General features: G+C 48.0%; 1 protein-coding gene across 1 annotated transcript in view; it reads left to right on the top strand.

Annotated features, from left to right (window-relative positions):
* The window catches only part of LOC135821191 (uncharacterized), a 70719-nt gene that overhangs the window by 23791 nt on the left and 32396 nt on the right, over positions 1 to 14532 (top strand). The window contains exons 12-16 of the mRNA XM_065334259.1: positions 346 to 534; positions 1132 to 1320; positions 2175 to 2375; positions 7189 to 7377; positions 11206 to 11394. Of these exons, the coding sequence (XP_065190331.1) occupies positions 346 to 534; positions 1132 to 1320; positions 2175 to 2375; positions 7189 to 7377; positions 11206 to 11394 (957 nt within the window). The remainder of the gene's footprint in view (positions 1 to 345; positions 535 to 1131; positions 1321 to 2174; positions 2376 to 7188; positions 7378 to 11205; positions 11395 to 14532) is intronic.

Here is a 14532-nt window from a genome sequence, read left to right as displayed (position 1 = left end):
CTACCCATCCGCGAGTTGCACACTCTTGTTTATCTACTCTTGGTTGTACATAAAGGGAATTGGTTCAGTTTTGCAGTGCTTTGGGAATGTGTGTGTCCACCCTACTACTCTCTACGGGTGAAGCTGCAAGATGCTTCGAAATTACTTCTCATTTTGCCCATTATCGGGACAATTAGCTGTTTTGGCCTTGTTATATCCAGTCTTGTGTGTGTGTGTGTGTGTGTGTGTGTGTGTGTGTGTGTTTGTGTGTGCGTGTGTGTGTGTGTGTATGTGTGTGTGTGTGTGTGTGTGTGTGTGTGTGTGTGTGTGTGTGTGTGTGCGTGTGCACGTGTGTCGGTTTGACAGTGGCGTCTGACTATTGCCCATGGGTCTACCCCAAGGACAGTACAGTAACATACTCTGCAGGAAGGACACTCAACTCCGCCTTAAAACTCAAATGCGACATTGGCTATGCCTCTGAACACGGCGCTGATTCCACCTGCACCAGATACACTGCAAACAGCGGAAAGTGGAGCCCCAGCCTGTTCTGCAAAGGTGAGTATGATTTGACCTGCATGATAAAAAAAACTACAGACTCGTAGCCTGCTCTCATTTACATCCCCCCCCCCCCCCGACGTGGGCATTTCCAAAATCGTGCCCCCCCCCCCCCTAAAAAGATTTCGACCTAGGTTCAGTATGCACATAGTAACCAAGAATGGCGTGCACCAGGCATCCTACACCTATGCGGTCGTGCACCCCCCCCCCCCCTCCTTAGAGGGGGACTAGCTGCTTCCCTGTGTGATATGAAAGAATGCCATCCAGGCGTAAGACAAGTCCAGGAGCTGTTAACAGTACGATATTTTCCAGCTGGAAGTCGATTACATTTGTAACACGGTTGCGCCCCCCCCCCCCCCCCCTGCTGCCTTCATTCTTTCTCATCTCATCCAAACCTTTCAGAAAGCTGTACCATCATTACTCATGTCCGCCGGTACGAAGGAGAAAGGAATATGTGCATCCGATAGGAAAGAACCTTTGAGAAACGATCATGGAGAGAGAGTTGGGGATGGAGGTAGGACATAGCACTAGTAAAAGCACCATGGAAATGTCAAGCACTTGGTAAATTAATGTTGTTACTGTCTATCTGTCCTGCAGCCATTCTGAACTACTGCCCGCGGGTGACGGCACGCTTTGGTGTTCTAACCCTGCCGCCGCAGTTAACGCTGGGATCGCTGGCCAGTCTCCGGTGCAATCCTGGCTACCGGGATGTGCACGGCACCGTTCTGGCGTGCGTTGCCAATGCAGTCGCGTTTGGCAAGTGGAACATCACAGCTCAATGTGACCGTACGTTAGTTATGAATGTACAGTAAAACCTGTGACTAACGACCACCCATTCGGGGCCAGAGAAAGCCGTCTTTGGTGGCCGGTGGTCCTTAGTTAGAGGTTTGCACCGCACAACCACACAGTAAAACCTGTGACTAACGACCACCCATTCGGGGCCAGAGAAAGCAGTCTTTAGTGGCGGGTGGTCCTTAGTTAGAGGTTTGCGCCGCACAACCAATGCGAATGTGAGACCGTCCGTGCCTGGCAAAGTGGTCTGTAGTAGCAGGCTGGTCGCTAGTCACGGTGGTCTTTAGTTACAGTCTGTACTGAATTCACACTATTCAATATTCTGTGTCTCTAACAGTTACCTGTTGCGAATGAAGTCTGAAGAAAATGTTGAACGGTTTTTGCAGGGATATCAGCTACACCATAGCTCTGTTGTTAGAGCATCGCTGGTCTCAAGCAAAAGTCCCTGGTTCGATTCCTGGTGGTGACAGTCAATTGTTTCTTCAGACTTTTCCCTTTTCCATTCCCTCAACCTATGCATGTTGTCAATGCCTGCATACATAATTGTAGCATGGTCTTGTGTCGATGTATGCATGTCTTTACGCATGGAATATAGAGGAAGACTTGTGGTTGTGCTGGCTGATGTGTATGTGAACATTATTAGTCCTTGATGGAGATAGTGTGTGAAATACCTACCGAATTGACTACAGTGTACTGGGTTGAGCGTGCCAATATCTGATTACGGAGTGGATGGATGCGTGCATTGTTGCATTGGCATGTCATTCAGCAAATGCACACACGCACGCACGCACGCACACATCAGATCTATCGTCTCCTAAATAGCTGGTCTCCATGCATGTTGCCTCTAGGTTACCATGGATACTGCCCTGTGCTCGTTGTCGTACACGGCAGCGCTACATACCACTTCAACCTGGCACTCGGAGACGTTGCCACCGCTAGCTGTAACTATGGCTACCAATTTCTGAGCAGCGCCCCAGATTATAACCAGGCCACCTGTCAAGCTCACAACCACACAAGTGGCGCCTGGAGCAAGGTGCCAATTTGCCAAGGTAGGGTGTTAGTGCAATGATGAGGTCATTTAAAACGGTATAACTTGACACTCATATTGCTTTGAGTCACCTCTTCGATAGGTTGCCGATGTCGCCATGGTGACCAACCAGCATGCTTCTGTCCTATCCACAGACCATACTGGTCAGTCTGTCGTCTATGATGTTATGCTTGGTGACCCGAAGGGGAATCATTCACCCAGGACATTGTGAACTTATCCGGCGTATCAGTTTCTGTTGTGTACTTAAAGGGGAACTGTCACCAAAAAAATTCCTCGTCTTATCTTTTAGTTCTTTGGCTCCTGATCACGATGGTGGTATTCGTTTTTCTCTGCGATGACTGGAAGTGGGTGAAAACTGGAAAAAGAAGGTTCCTAAAATTGTCCCGAAGTACCGAGTGATGTCACGCCGGACTTGACCTCCACGCGTACATTCATCGTCAAAAACGAAGTCCAGCCCGTGTGCTGGTCGATCGAGCCAACTGTTCGATGTACGGTGCACGCTTGCCTTCTGAACTCGGACACTGATGTGTAGATCTACGTTGTACACAATGAGAATGCCAAAAAGAGACAAAACAAACAAAAGTCGACAGCAGTTTGTCGCACTGGTACTTCCTCCACGAGGCTCCAGCTCTTTGTTTTATTTGTGATTACGAAGGAGTGGAAGGATGTTTGCTTGCTGTTAGTGTGACACACATACCTCGTACTTGAAAATTATGTCGTTGTATCGAAGGTGGGGGTGTTGCCCGCCCGGCTCTGAAATGAAAGACGTCGGAGTTTGTCATCTGCATCTTCAGCAACATCGCCAGATGAATCGCCTTGACGTAACTACATTGCGTTCCTTTGGGGCTCGGGTTGGTGGTGTTATCGCCGGCCGGAGGAGTACTGTTTTCTGCATACGCGCTCATCATCGTGTTGTTCCTCACACGAAAAGTTCAAAACAACGACATACTTCCGTGCTCACAAAATAGAACTTAGATCCTCGCGGAAGAAGTCAAAAAGGTGAAAGCTCAGCTGCTTTTTTTTTTGATTTGGCTGTGTAGCTGCACGTGGGTTTTTGCCTCTTTGGCATTCTCCTTCGGTACGACATACCCATCTGTGTTAAAGTCCAAAAGGCACACGTGCACCGTACATCGGAACAGCTAGCTCGATCAACCAGCACACGGGCTGAACTTCGTTTTTGACGACGAATGTACGCGTGGAGGTCAAGTCCAGCGTGACGTCACTCGGTACTTCGGGACAATTTTGGGCACCTTCTTTTCAAGTTTTCACCCACTTCCAGCCATCACAGAGAAAAACGAATAACACCATCGTGATCAGGAGCCAAGGAACTACAAGATAAGACACTTCACCCACTTCCAGCCATCACAGAGAAAAACGAATAACACCATCGTGATCAGGAGCCAAGGAACTACAAGATAAGACAAAGAATGTTTTTGGTGACAGTTCCCCTTTAATGATAGTTCGCATAGACCTCAGTCCTACCGGTAGGACCTACCAGTAGGACCATCATACACAGACATGCTGCATGGCCTCTGTTCTAACATTGACCTAAAAATTGACCCTAAACTGTCGCTCAGGGGCTAATGAAGGAGTCCACAAATTTTAGACGTGATTGCACAAGGCATAGTACGCAATTTCATGGTAACAGCAAATGGTAACCATGGAAACGGTGTATGGAATTATGCATTCCACTGCCTTGGCAGACTAATAAAAACATTAGTACCTCGCCACTATTGATGTGCCATGGTCAAAATTCACTTTGGAAAGAGTTGCTAGCGCTCCGACAGGAGTATGTGCGGCCATTTTGACAATTGATAAAATTGCGCGTATGCAATGCACTGGACATAGTCTTGCATTTGCTCCATTACTTTGCCTGACAAAGACCTCATCTCAACAATTGTATCAAGAAATTTCTCAACCAAAAGCACTTTTGCAACGCGATTTCTTGGGTCCTACCGGTAGGACGGCATGCAAGCTATCATTAAAGAGAATGTGTTAATGGGCGATATCTTGTGGTAATGTGATAATGGGCGATGTCTTATAACGAGACTTATCTTGTAACAGGACTTACAGCTAAAGGTGAAATAGGCACTAATTCGCACTTACCTTGGCTACCCTCGATACAAGATAAATCGTCGACGCTTCAACTCGTTATAAGATAATTGAAAATCTCCAATGTAGCTCTCCCTTGGATGCAAAAGATGGTCCATATCTACGACTACATTGATATTATAAGTTGTGTCTTTCTGTTTTCTGCCATGTGTTTTGGCCTTGGTCCTGAATGGTCAATATGTATCTAGTATTGACTGAGTACGAGGTCAATACAGGAAATAAAAGCCGAGTAAAAGACCGAGGCGAAGCCAGGGTCTTTTACGAGGGTTTTATTTCCTATACTGACCAAGTGTGAAGTCAATATTAGATTTATCACGACTAGCCAAAGCCTGTGTTCAATCGCTAAAAAGGAGTCAAATATAAGCAGTCAATATAGCCCTAATAAGGAGTGAAATATGCAGGAATATTTTACTGCTTAGGTGTAGCAAAAATCTATGGGAGTCAATACTAAGGGAGTGAAAATATCTTATACTGAGGGTTTGGCACTCCAGGAACCTAGGCAAAAGGTCGTTATAACGGATTTTATGTACTAACGAATTATGTTGTAACCTGACCTGTAAACAGTTGTATAGACCACGTTTTGCCAGTGGATTTCAGATTTCTATTTATTAACGGGGTTAATGTACTAACCGAACTCGTTATAACGACGGCGGACCTGTACAAACTACGCATGAAATGAAACGCTTTTTGTACATAGTCTGTACGCGTGGAGACGTTTTCCACCGCACATCAGACAAAACCGACACGACAACTTGCTCGTCTTCTCAAGAACTCACAACAACGAAGACACTGGCGCACGCAAAGCGATGTGTCACAGCGCTCCAAAGAAGAAATGCGTAGATCACGTGCATGCATATGGGAAAAACCATGATGTCACGCTGCTATGACGAGACACAAGCTGTACTGGCACGCAGTGCACAAAATAACGGAAAATCAATAAAAATCAGATAATAATTCGAACAGTGAAATTCGAAGTAGAAGTCCAAAGGAAGTTTCAAAGAACAAGGAAAACGAAGGTCTGTGCTGATAGGAACTCAAAGCAATTTCAACCACGTCATGTCAGAGAGTGGTAGCGCCCACAGGGTGAAGGCAAGCCTTGTCAGAGCAGAACCTACACTAGGACGGACTAGAGCTGCAGAACGGACTTTCTGAAGGAGTGCAATGATAAGTAACAATTCAAATTCGAGATAATCAACTTAGAAACAACACCAGCTGTTTTGTAACCTGTAAACTGCTTGTAACAATCAGTGGTGTACTAGTGACTAACTCCTAGTAAACGCTTTGAATGTGCTCTCTGAAGAACGAAGGATTCAGTAGTTCCAACAAAATATAGAACATTAACTGGTTTGAGGGAAAGAGACAAACGGGAAAAGTCTGAAGAAAAAATTGACTGTCACCACCAGGACTCGAACCAGGGACCCTCGCTTGTAGCCAGCGATGCTCTAACCACTGAGCTATGGTGTAGTCGTCATCCCAGCAGAGGCCCTTCAACATTTTCTTCAGACTTCGTAACTCACACTTCCTGTGAATCCACACAGGCGGGTGGGACGCAGCCCTCACTGTAACCCACACACTTCACGTACAAACTAGCACGCGGGGAGCCCCAAGTCATAAAATATTAACTGGTTTGAGGGAAAGAGACAAACGGGAAAAGTCTGAAGAAAAAATTGACTGTCACCACCAGGACTCGAACCAGGGACCCTCGCTTGTAGTAAAATATAGAACAAACACAGTAGATAAATAATTGTGACACTCGTAAATTCTACAATATCTGGAGTCTTCTGCACAGCACATGAAGAACACACAGATGGCACAGGGAACGCACAGAGAACACACAGAAAACACACCGAACGCACACCACTGCATACTGTCTTTCGAACATTCTACCCCTCTTGATCAGACCACGGATCAACACTGCTCAGAACTCCAGTGGGCACAGCTTAGTAATTGGGCGAGTGTAGCGCTTGCCACCCACCAGTACCTCGGCGACACGCACGCGGAGTTGCCAATGAAGCGCATGACCCACGCTGTCACTCACACGAGACGCAACCAATCAGAATATCGCTCGGGCTTCAGGCGAAATCCTTGCGGCTGGGCAGCAGCTACGAAGCTCACTGCATCGGCTTCGCTGCGCTTAAATTCTTCAGCGCTCGGGGCTGTCGGTGGACCTGCTGGCAACGTCGGCCGTTCGGCTGAGTCACTGCATAGAAATTACGGACCTTCCCGCCACAAGGAACTCTTGACTAACGCTGATACAGTAGCGCCACGTGACGCGAGATCCGGTGGGTTGCTCGCTGTCGGTACAGGCCGCCACTGCTAAGGTAGCGTAGCCGTCTGAATTTGTCCAACACGATGGGCAACGAATGGCTTGAACTTTCGACTGGCATTTTGAATCCAGGAGATCACTTCCTTGATGTCTGACCAGAAGACCACCTTGTCCATACTCAACTGCAACGCTGATGTCACTGAGGTTGCCAATTCGATTGCGATCACTGCTGCCATCAATTCCGGATACGGAATGCTGGTGGCCTTGAGCACTGTCATTCTCGTCTTGGCGGCTACGAATCGTACTTGGACGAGATTCTATGGGATTTCGTGCATCTGTGCAATGTGCATACGGCTTATTATCCAAGCGTAATGAAGTGGATATACAGCATTTTGCAAAAAAACTCTTTACTTGTGCACTTTCTTCTCTCTTCTAGTCATCACGTCATACTGCACAAACCTGCAGTTCTCTAACGGCCGCATGACTGCACAGCATGGCGGCAAGGTTGGGCACTCCGAGATTCTGCACTGTGACGTCGGCTACACTTCAAACGCTGCGCCAACGTACACGTGCCATGCCGCTACCGAATCCACGGGCCGTTGGTATGGCACTGCCGAATGTCGCAGTAAGTACACAGGGTCTTTCTTGTGGTGTGTATTCCCAGGGGTGTTGCTGGTTCCCCTCTTGGGGGGGGGGGGGGGGGTGAGGTGCACAGCAGCTGTATCATACGTCTAGCCTAGGATGCCTGGTGCATGTCATCAAGGTCATTATATGCATGCTGAACCTAGGTCGAATTTTTGGGGGGAGGGGTACACTTGCCCCCCCCCCCCTCCCGGTCCCCCATGCGGGCTACGCACCTGACTCCATTACTATCCTGCCCAATGCTTTCAGGCAAATTCCCCGTGTGTGAAAGGCTGCTACCAGTGAAAGCTTTGCCTTCATTAGCTGGGTGGCACTACAAGAGTATAGCTTGTGGAAACACTGCAGTCAATACTACTATGGTGTTTGCTTTGAATTTGCAGCACCTGCCTGAAAATGAACATTGCTGGATATTGTTTGCTTCATTGATTTTGGGGACAATAATGTAGAACTGCTGTGAGCAGAACAAAGTGTGCTGTTGTCATGGCCGCGCTTCGGCGGGTTTGTGACTAGGCTGGATCAGTCTAGTGGCTACCCAGGTAGACGACCAATATAGTCGCCATCCAAGTTGCTAGCTCACATAGAACGACAGGTTTCTAATTCCACTTGAACAGTGTTTATTTGAACCATTAGATATCCTTAGCTAAAAAAACGCTAACGTAAACGCAAACCTTTCCGTACTTCGGATCGTTCAAGCTGACTTTTCCCTTAGCACAAAGTACGTTATAGTTGAGACGAAGTAGTCGTGACAACCATGGCGAAATGAATTTTCGTGGAAACAGATACGGGAAATTCAAAATTTTGAACCAGGGATTAGTTTGCTGTCGTTCCGAAAGAATACCTTGGCGAGGTCTTTTACTCTTTTACTCTGGAATAGCAAAAGCACGGCGAAAATGAGTTTTCGCTGTTCCCAGGTCCTTGGAAACCCTTTCCTAAACGCAGCACAGAAGACTGTAAGGGTTCTCCAGCTCCAGCACGTCTGGGAGAGGCCGATGAATTTCTTCCTCAGGACTGCCGTGGAACTGGTCCTTTGTTTCCCAGATGGGATGGAGGGAGAAAGGCACGAAGCAGAAAACGCAGAAATTGTCAACTGAAAGGCAAAACTCGCCAAAAAAGCTAAATGTCACAAGAGGAAGCAATCTCGACTCTCGATCTCATCTCGATCTGCACGACGTGCTTTTTATCTCCCGCCAGTTACAAAACAATGCGAGTTTTTGCATTTTTTGCAGAATTTCCATAACGAACGTCGGCCCGTTATTTTGAGCTCTGTAACGTTTTTCCGTTATCCGATAGCGTCTTTTGTCACGGCTGGGAGTGAGTACCGTAAAAGTTAGCGTTATCGTACTTTTGCTAAGGATGTCTATTGCAGTACTAGATCGAAAGATCAAGTGTGTAGAGTCAAAAGACCAAAGCAGGAGAGAGTCGGAGTGACTCTCTCCGAATCGAGAGGAGTAGTGAGCTCCCCGAGAATCGAGAGGAGTAGTGAGCTCCCCGAGAATCGAGGATGAATGTTAGCAAAACAGCTCCTTATATATGCTACATTATGTGATCAAAAGTATACAGTGGCAAGAATGCGTAAGGATTATTTCTATATTACAAACAGTGGTGCAATATGTGCAATCAGCCAAACTAGAATATAGTACAAAGAATGATCAATCAATACGGGGAGCTCGCTCACCCACATTACATGAAAGGACTCCGAGGCTCTTCGTGCGACGGGGCCTGGAGTATGCTGTCGGAAGTTGCTGCAGCTAGAGCACGCCGCCTCCGTACGCTGCCTTGGTCGTTGGTCACCCTTCATCTCCTGCCCCGTAGGCTCTTCCCTCTCATTACCCCGTAGGGTGCTTCACGGTCAAGCCGTGACCTCTCCCAAAAAGGGATAATGGAGTCCGCAGTGCGCGAAGCACTTGCAGGACCCTTTACGTCGTACGACGCGAGAAGAGGTGCCATGCTTGCTCGACTAACAAAGGTATCAGCTCCCTTGCAGGACTAAGCAGGGTCCCCTCAAGCTCAACAGTGTAGTGAGTACAATGCTGACGACTTGTACTGAAGGTGTAGCCGCCGTACGACAACACTTGTGACTCGAGGCCACGAGTTGTAAGCCATGATTGCTCAACTAACGAAAGTGCCAAATCCTTCGCGGGACTAATCATGGTTCTTACAGAACTCTAGGATATTTCGGAGCCCAGCTTTTGGCTGCTGAACTCAATGCATGGTCGCTTTCACGACGAGTCTGATCCAGGTCATGACACTGTTAACATTACCTTGATAGTTGTATTAACCCTTTGAGGACGAAGGACGAATATATCCGTTTTTTAAGGTATAGCTGGATTCCTAAAGACGAGTATATCCGTTTTTGAAAAAAAATTGGGATGTTGAGTTTTAGGTGCTTGAAGTTGCTCATATGTTGCTCAGACGAGTACGATCTGATTCTTCGTCAAGGTGAGACATGTCGCAGTCGATCTGCGTCGGTCCCGTGGAGAACCGGCCACATTAGATTATACTTAGAGAATGCGCCGATCGAGAAATTATTTGGAATTTGAAACTAACTTGTTACTTTGTTGAGAGTGCCGATGGCACGTAACCTGTCAAGTGTCTCCTTGTCTGAGGCCCTCGGCATTATCTTTATGAGCAGCGATAGTGAGGATGAATGATCCTTTTGTACTTTTCTGAGGATGACAGCGAGGTCGATGTTGGCTAAGTTCTATATCTACACATATCAATTTTTGGAGAAAATCGCAACATACACCTATTTTGAATTGACCATTCTGATCTCTATAATGCATATATGATGTAGAAACTTTGGTTTTTGTTGCCTACTGATGTCTATGTCTCTTTAGAACCAAATTTTATGACACTGGGGCTGCATTTGATTGTAGAAATTGGATCCCGATCCCCGCCGATCAGATCACTTCGATTGGACGGATACAATCGAATGTGCACAACCGATAATCCGTTTCAGGGCCTTAGCAACCTCGTTGCTACAGCTCATGCCGTAATATCTGTATGCATTGTGGCGAACTCTTGACCTAGTGTACGCATATTGGGAGTTGTGAGTAGATATGAGTCGTACCATGGAAATGAATCCGTCGAATCCGTCTCTGGGAGGTGGGTTGGCTGGATCCGAATCCGTGCTCTCGGGATCCGGATTCGTACAATCGAACGTGTACAAATTTGGCGAATCCGGTTCCGGGGCTCACGGATTCGTACAATCGAACATGCCCTAGATCAATTTTTGAAAATACCGATTTTTCGCCTGAAAATGGTAGGAATCCAGGTGGTTTTGGGGTAGTCCTCAAAGGGTTAAAGAGAGTACAGTTTGCAACTCCGCTATACAACAGGATATTCAAACACATCTGCCACTTTGGTATACCAGACATGGTGGTGGCCTGGCACAAGTGAAACTTCCTAAGCTGGTTATGTTCTTCCAAACAATTGTAATGCCGATGGTAACGAGAACGTGTGAACTTTACTTTTCTATTTATTCAAACACAACCAACTAAGAAAGTCTTGCTCGTGCCAGGACACTACCAAGCCTGAGATACCAAGGTGGCATATGCAGTGCCCAGTGGCGAGAGTGAAGCCGAGCAAGTCTCACAATCAGAGACCGACAAGATGGCGAAACCTCGTTAGCCGCTCTCTGAGTAGCGAGCACCCAGTTGCAGCGAGTATTGGTGCTGTTTACCCGTATGGCGTATAAAGTGGTTGACACATGCATCACCACGTCTGTTAGCACAGGACACTCACTCCGTATTCCACGCAGCACAATTCTTCCCCGTCCCAGTTTATTTTTTGCTTCCATCGTGTTTTTCAGAATCAACCGACTACTGTCCGATATGGACAATCACCAACGGTCAAATTGTGTACTATGACAATCGTAAGCTCGGCACCACAGCTAAGATCACCTGTGATGAAGGCTACATACCATTGGCCGGTGTCTATTTCATCTGCTTGCTGGACGTGGTAAGCCAAGGCCGGTGGAACGCAACAGCTAAGTGCATTGGTACGTATCTCCCGGCAAGTTTCTAGGACAGCATGCCCATGTGTGTGTGTGTGTGTGTGTGTTCGTGTGTGTGTTCGTGTGTGTGTGTGTGTTTGTGTGTGTGTGTGTGTGTGTGTGTGTGTGTGTTCGTGTGTGTGTGTGTGTGTGTGTGTGTGTGTGTGTTCGTGTGTGTGTGTGTGTGTGTGTGTGTGTGTGTGTGTGTCCGCCCCGTGTGTCCCATATGGTGCAGTGGTATGTGCAGTCGATTTCCAATCGAGAGGTTGCGGGTTCAATTTCCGATGATTATGATCGAACACGTCTTTCCTCTCTTTCTCGGACTCTTCCTGACTTTTCTTTCATTCTCCTGGGTGGTTACCAACAGCCAGTGTATGCCGGAGTATGTGGTGTGGCGTGTGTGTGTAGAAAAAAAATGGAAAAATGAAAAATAGGGATTCACTGGACAGAAAAAGTCACTTCAATCAGCTGTGTGGTGGATACCAGGCTAAAAATAGTGGCGGTCAATTCATCAGTCTTGCAAGCTGTTGAATGGTGTAATCCCAGCACAAGTTGCTATGTCTAACATAGCTGTTCGCTATCATCGCTTCCGCGATGGGCAGGTCTGAGGTCTGAGGTGTGCCGCCCCGGCAAGTTTCTATGACATGAAACTCCCCAGCAGGTACACAGGTACACGCCCCTCTTTCCCTTATGTCTAAGTTACAGTAACTAATAATTAATCTTTGCCCAGTTCAGCAGAGGAAAACATGGATGCAGTGAATGGGATTTTTGGTCTTTGACCACTTGCTGGTGAGCTGATCTACTCACCTCCCACCGCTTTAGGAGCTGCATCTGCGCCTTGATCTTTGAAGGGTGGTGGCGTTCCTACGGATGTGGAAAACTCGGCCTCTCTAGCCGAGTCCGACGTGAACCGTGAATTTTTTGGCCCAGTTTGAAAAAGTGCTGCTGGCACCCCAGGGCCTGCTCTAGACATTCAACACAGCCCGGTCAGAGTGTACCTGGTGCATGCATGCCAGCCGGGTCAAGCCAGGTCAGATCATCCGGCAGGAAAACAACCAAAAAGCCTGCTCAAAACGCAGGAAAACAGAAAGGCGAATTTATTACCTAAAATCGGAAATTTTAGAGAACAAGGCGAACTATCAAAGTCCACAAACGTAGAAGGTAAATGACATTACGTGACGAATGCAAAGCAGTTCCATTGGATTCTGATTTAACAATTTGAAAAAAGGAATTCTGTTTTCTAATTAGTGCTAGTAGCAGGACGAACATGTTCACATAATAGAGCACTGGGGGGGGGGGGGGGGGCTGCAGCACCTTGTGGAGTGGCTGCTTGCTGCCACTGCATCACCTGCATGGCCAAGCCGACTGGCATCTGCTGCACCATCTGCCGAAAGGCTCCAGTCTCTCCGGAGGCGTGGGTTCGAATCCCACCGCTGCCACCAATGTAATAACTGGCCTTTCTCCACCTGCTCCCAGTCCCGTGCCATCTCCACACTTATTCCAAGGGACGACGATAACTACATTTAGAAGACTTTATTGACACGACGACGAAACACAACTAGACAAGACGAACTCAAGACGAAGACTACTTTTTACACTACAGCAACACGCGCATGCGCAAACATGATTGTACACGCGACGTACACAAAATACGTACTATACGGTAGAAAGTCCGTCTACTACAGCTTCAGCAGACTGAAGAACTTGTGGAGTTGCAACTGCTGCTGCTGCTGGCGCTGCTGCTGCTGCTGGCGCTGCTGCTGCTGGCGCTGGTGCTGCTGCTGGCGCGGCTGCTGTTGCTGGTGGCGCTGTTGCTGCTGCTGGCGTTGCTGCTGCTGCTGATGCTGGCGTTGCTGCTGCCGCTGCTGCTCTGGGTGTGCGGGCCAGGTCCCTCCGTTCAGACGAGGTTGACGTTGCAGTCGTAGTGCGCCGAGTCACCTCGGATTGCCATGCAGCCATAGCCTTGTCGTAGTTGAAGTCGGCGACGGCAGGAACGTCGAGCTTGATTGCCATGATCATCTCCAGAGTCCTCGTCGACGGCGAGTTCCGCATCGCCGTCTTCACAAGCTTCAGCAAGCTGAGGTCTCGCTCGCATTCAGCAGTGGACAGGCAAACAGCCAATCCCCAGTCAGCAATGCGCGGGTTGTCTCCAGCATGTTGTCCGGCGAGAATCTCGAGCATCTGCTGGACGCCTTTCAAGGCCCGGAGGTTCGGGTAGGTGAGACTAAACGATTACTTGAGCAGATGTCGAAAGCTAGGATGGAGCCGAGCAGCATGCCAATAATTCGAAGCAGTAAGTTCTTACCTTTCAACCACGCATCGCGACCAAATCCACCGCCGCTCTTCTTCCTTTGGAAATGCGTCTTGCACAAAGCCCATGACATGGATAGACTGGTATGGTCGTAGTCCCGCCAGGGTCGACCTTTCTTCATGGAAAGCGTGAGTTCTTTTTCTCTTCGCTGCGGGCTCCATCGTCCAAATCACCAGTCGGCTGAAGACTTGCAACTGTGTCAAAAGCTATAGCCAAAGTTACGCTTTGACTGCCTGCAACATCGACTTTGAATGTCCTGACTTCCTGCTCGCCGCTGGCCAGATCGCGCTCGAACCAGTTGACCCCAGTTGACCCTACATAGCCGAGTTTTTGTCGCTTGCACGTAGACTGTAGTGTGTACGGTTGCGCTAGATTTGCAACAGATGGGGTCCGCGAGTCGTAAAATACCGGTATTTTCGGAATCCATTGTCAGTTTGAGACATTTTTCAGCCGGGTCAGACTGGACCCGGTGTTATCTATCTATTCAGCTAGGTCGTGCAGTTCCCCAGCCGGGCGCGTGGCCCGGCTGACCCGGCTCTCCAGCAGGCCCTGGGCACCATGTATCTATGCTGTTTATGGTCTGACGCTGGAAGCATTGTTGAAATGCATTAAATAATATTCTCAATGAAATCCGAACGAGTCACTCAAGTACAAAAGGGCGTCGCGCATTCCTAACCCTGTGAACACTGATCTGCGAATTGGTGCAAATCCAAAACTTGCCACCGGTGATAAGATTCCATTGAACAGCACTGTGGGTCTGAAACTGACTGTGTTCAGGGCAATACGGACAACCCAAGTCACGACCACACATCGAAAACTACTGCTCGCTTGAA

The sequence above is a fragment of the Sycon ciliatum genome, chromosome 7 (assembly GCF_964019385.1).
Source record: "Sycon ciliatum chromosome 7, ocSycCili1.1, whole genome shotgun sequence".
Taxonomy (NCBI): domain Eukaryota; kingdom Metazoa; phylum Porifera; class Calcarea; order Leucosolenida; family Sycettidae; genus Sycon; species Sycon ciliatum.
Note: the sequence above shows the minus strand (reverse complement) of the source record. Positions and strands in the feature narration are given on the sequence as shown.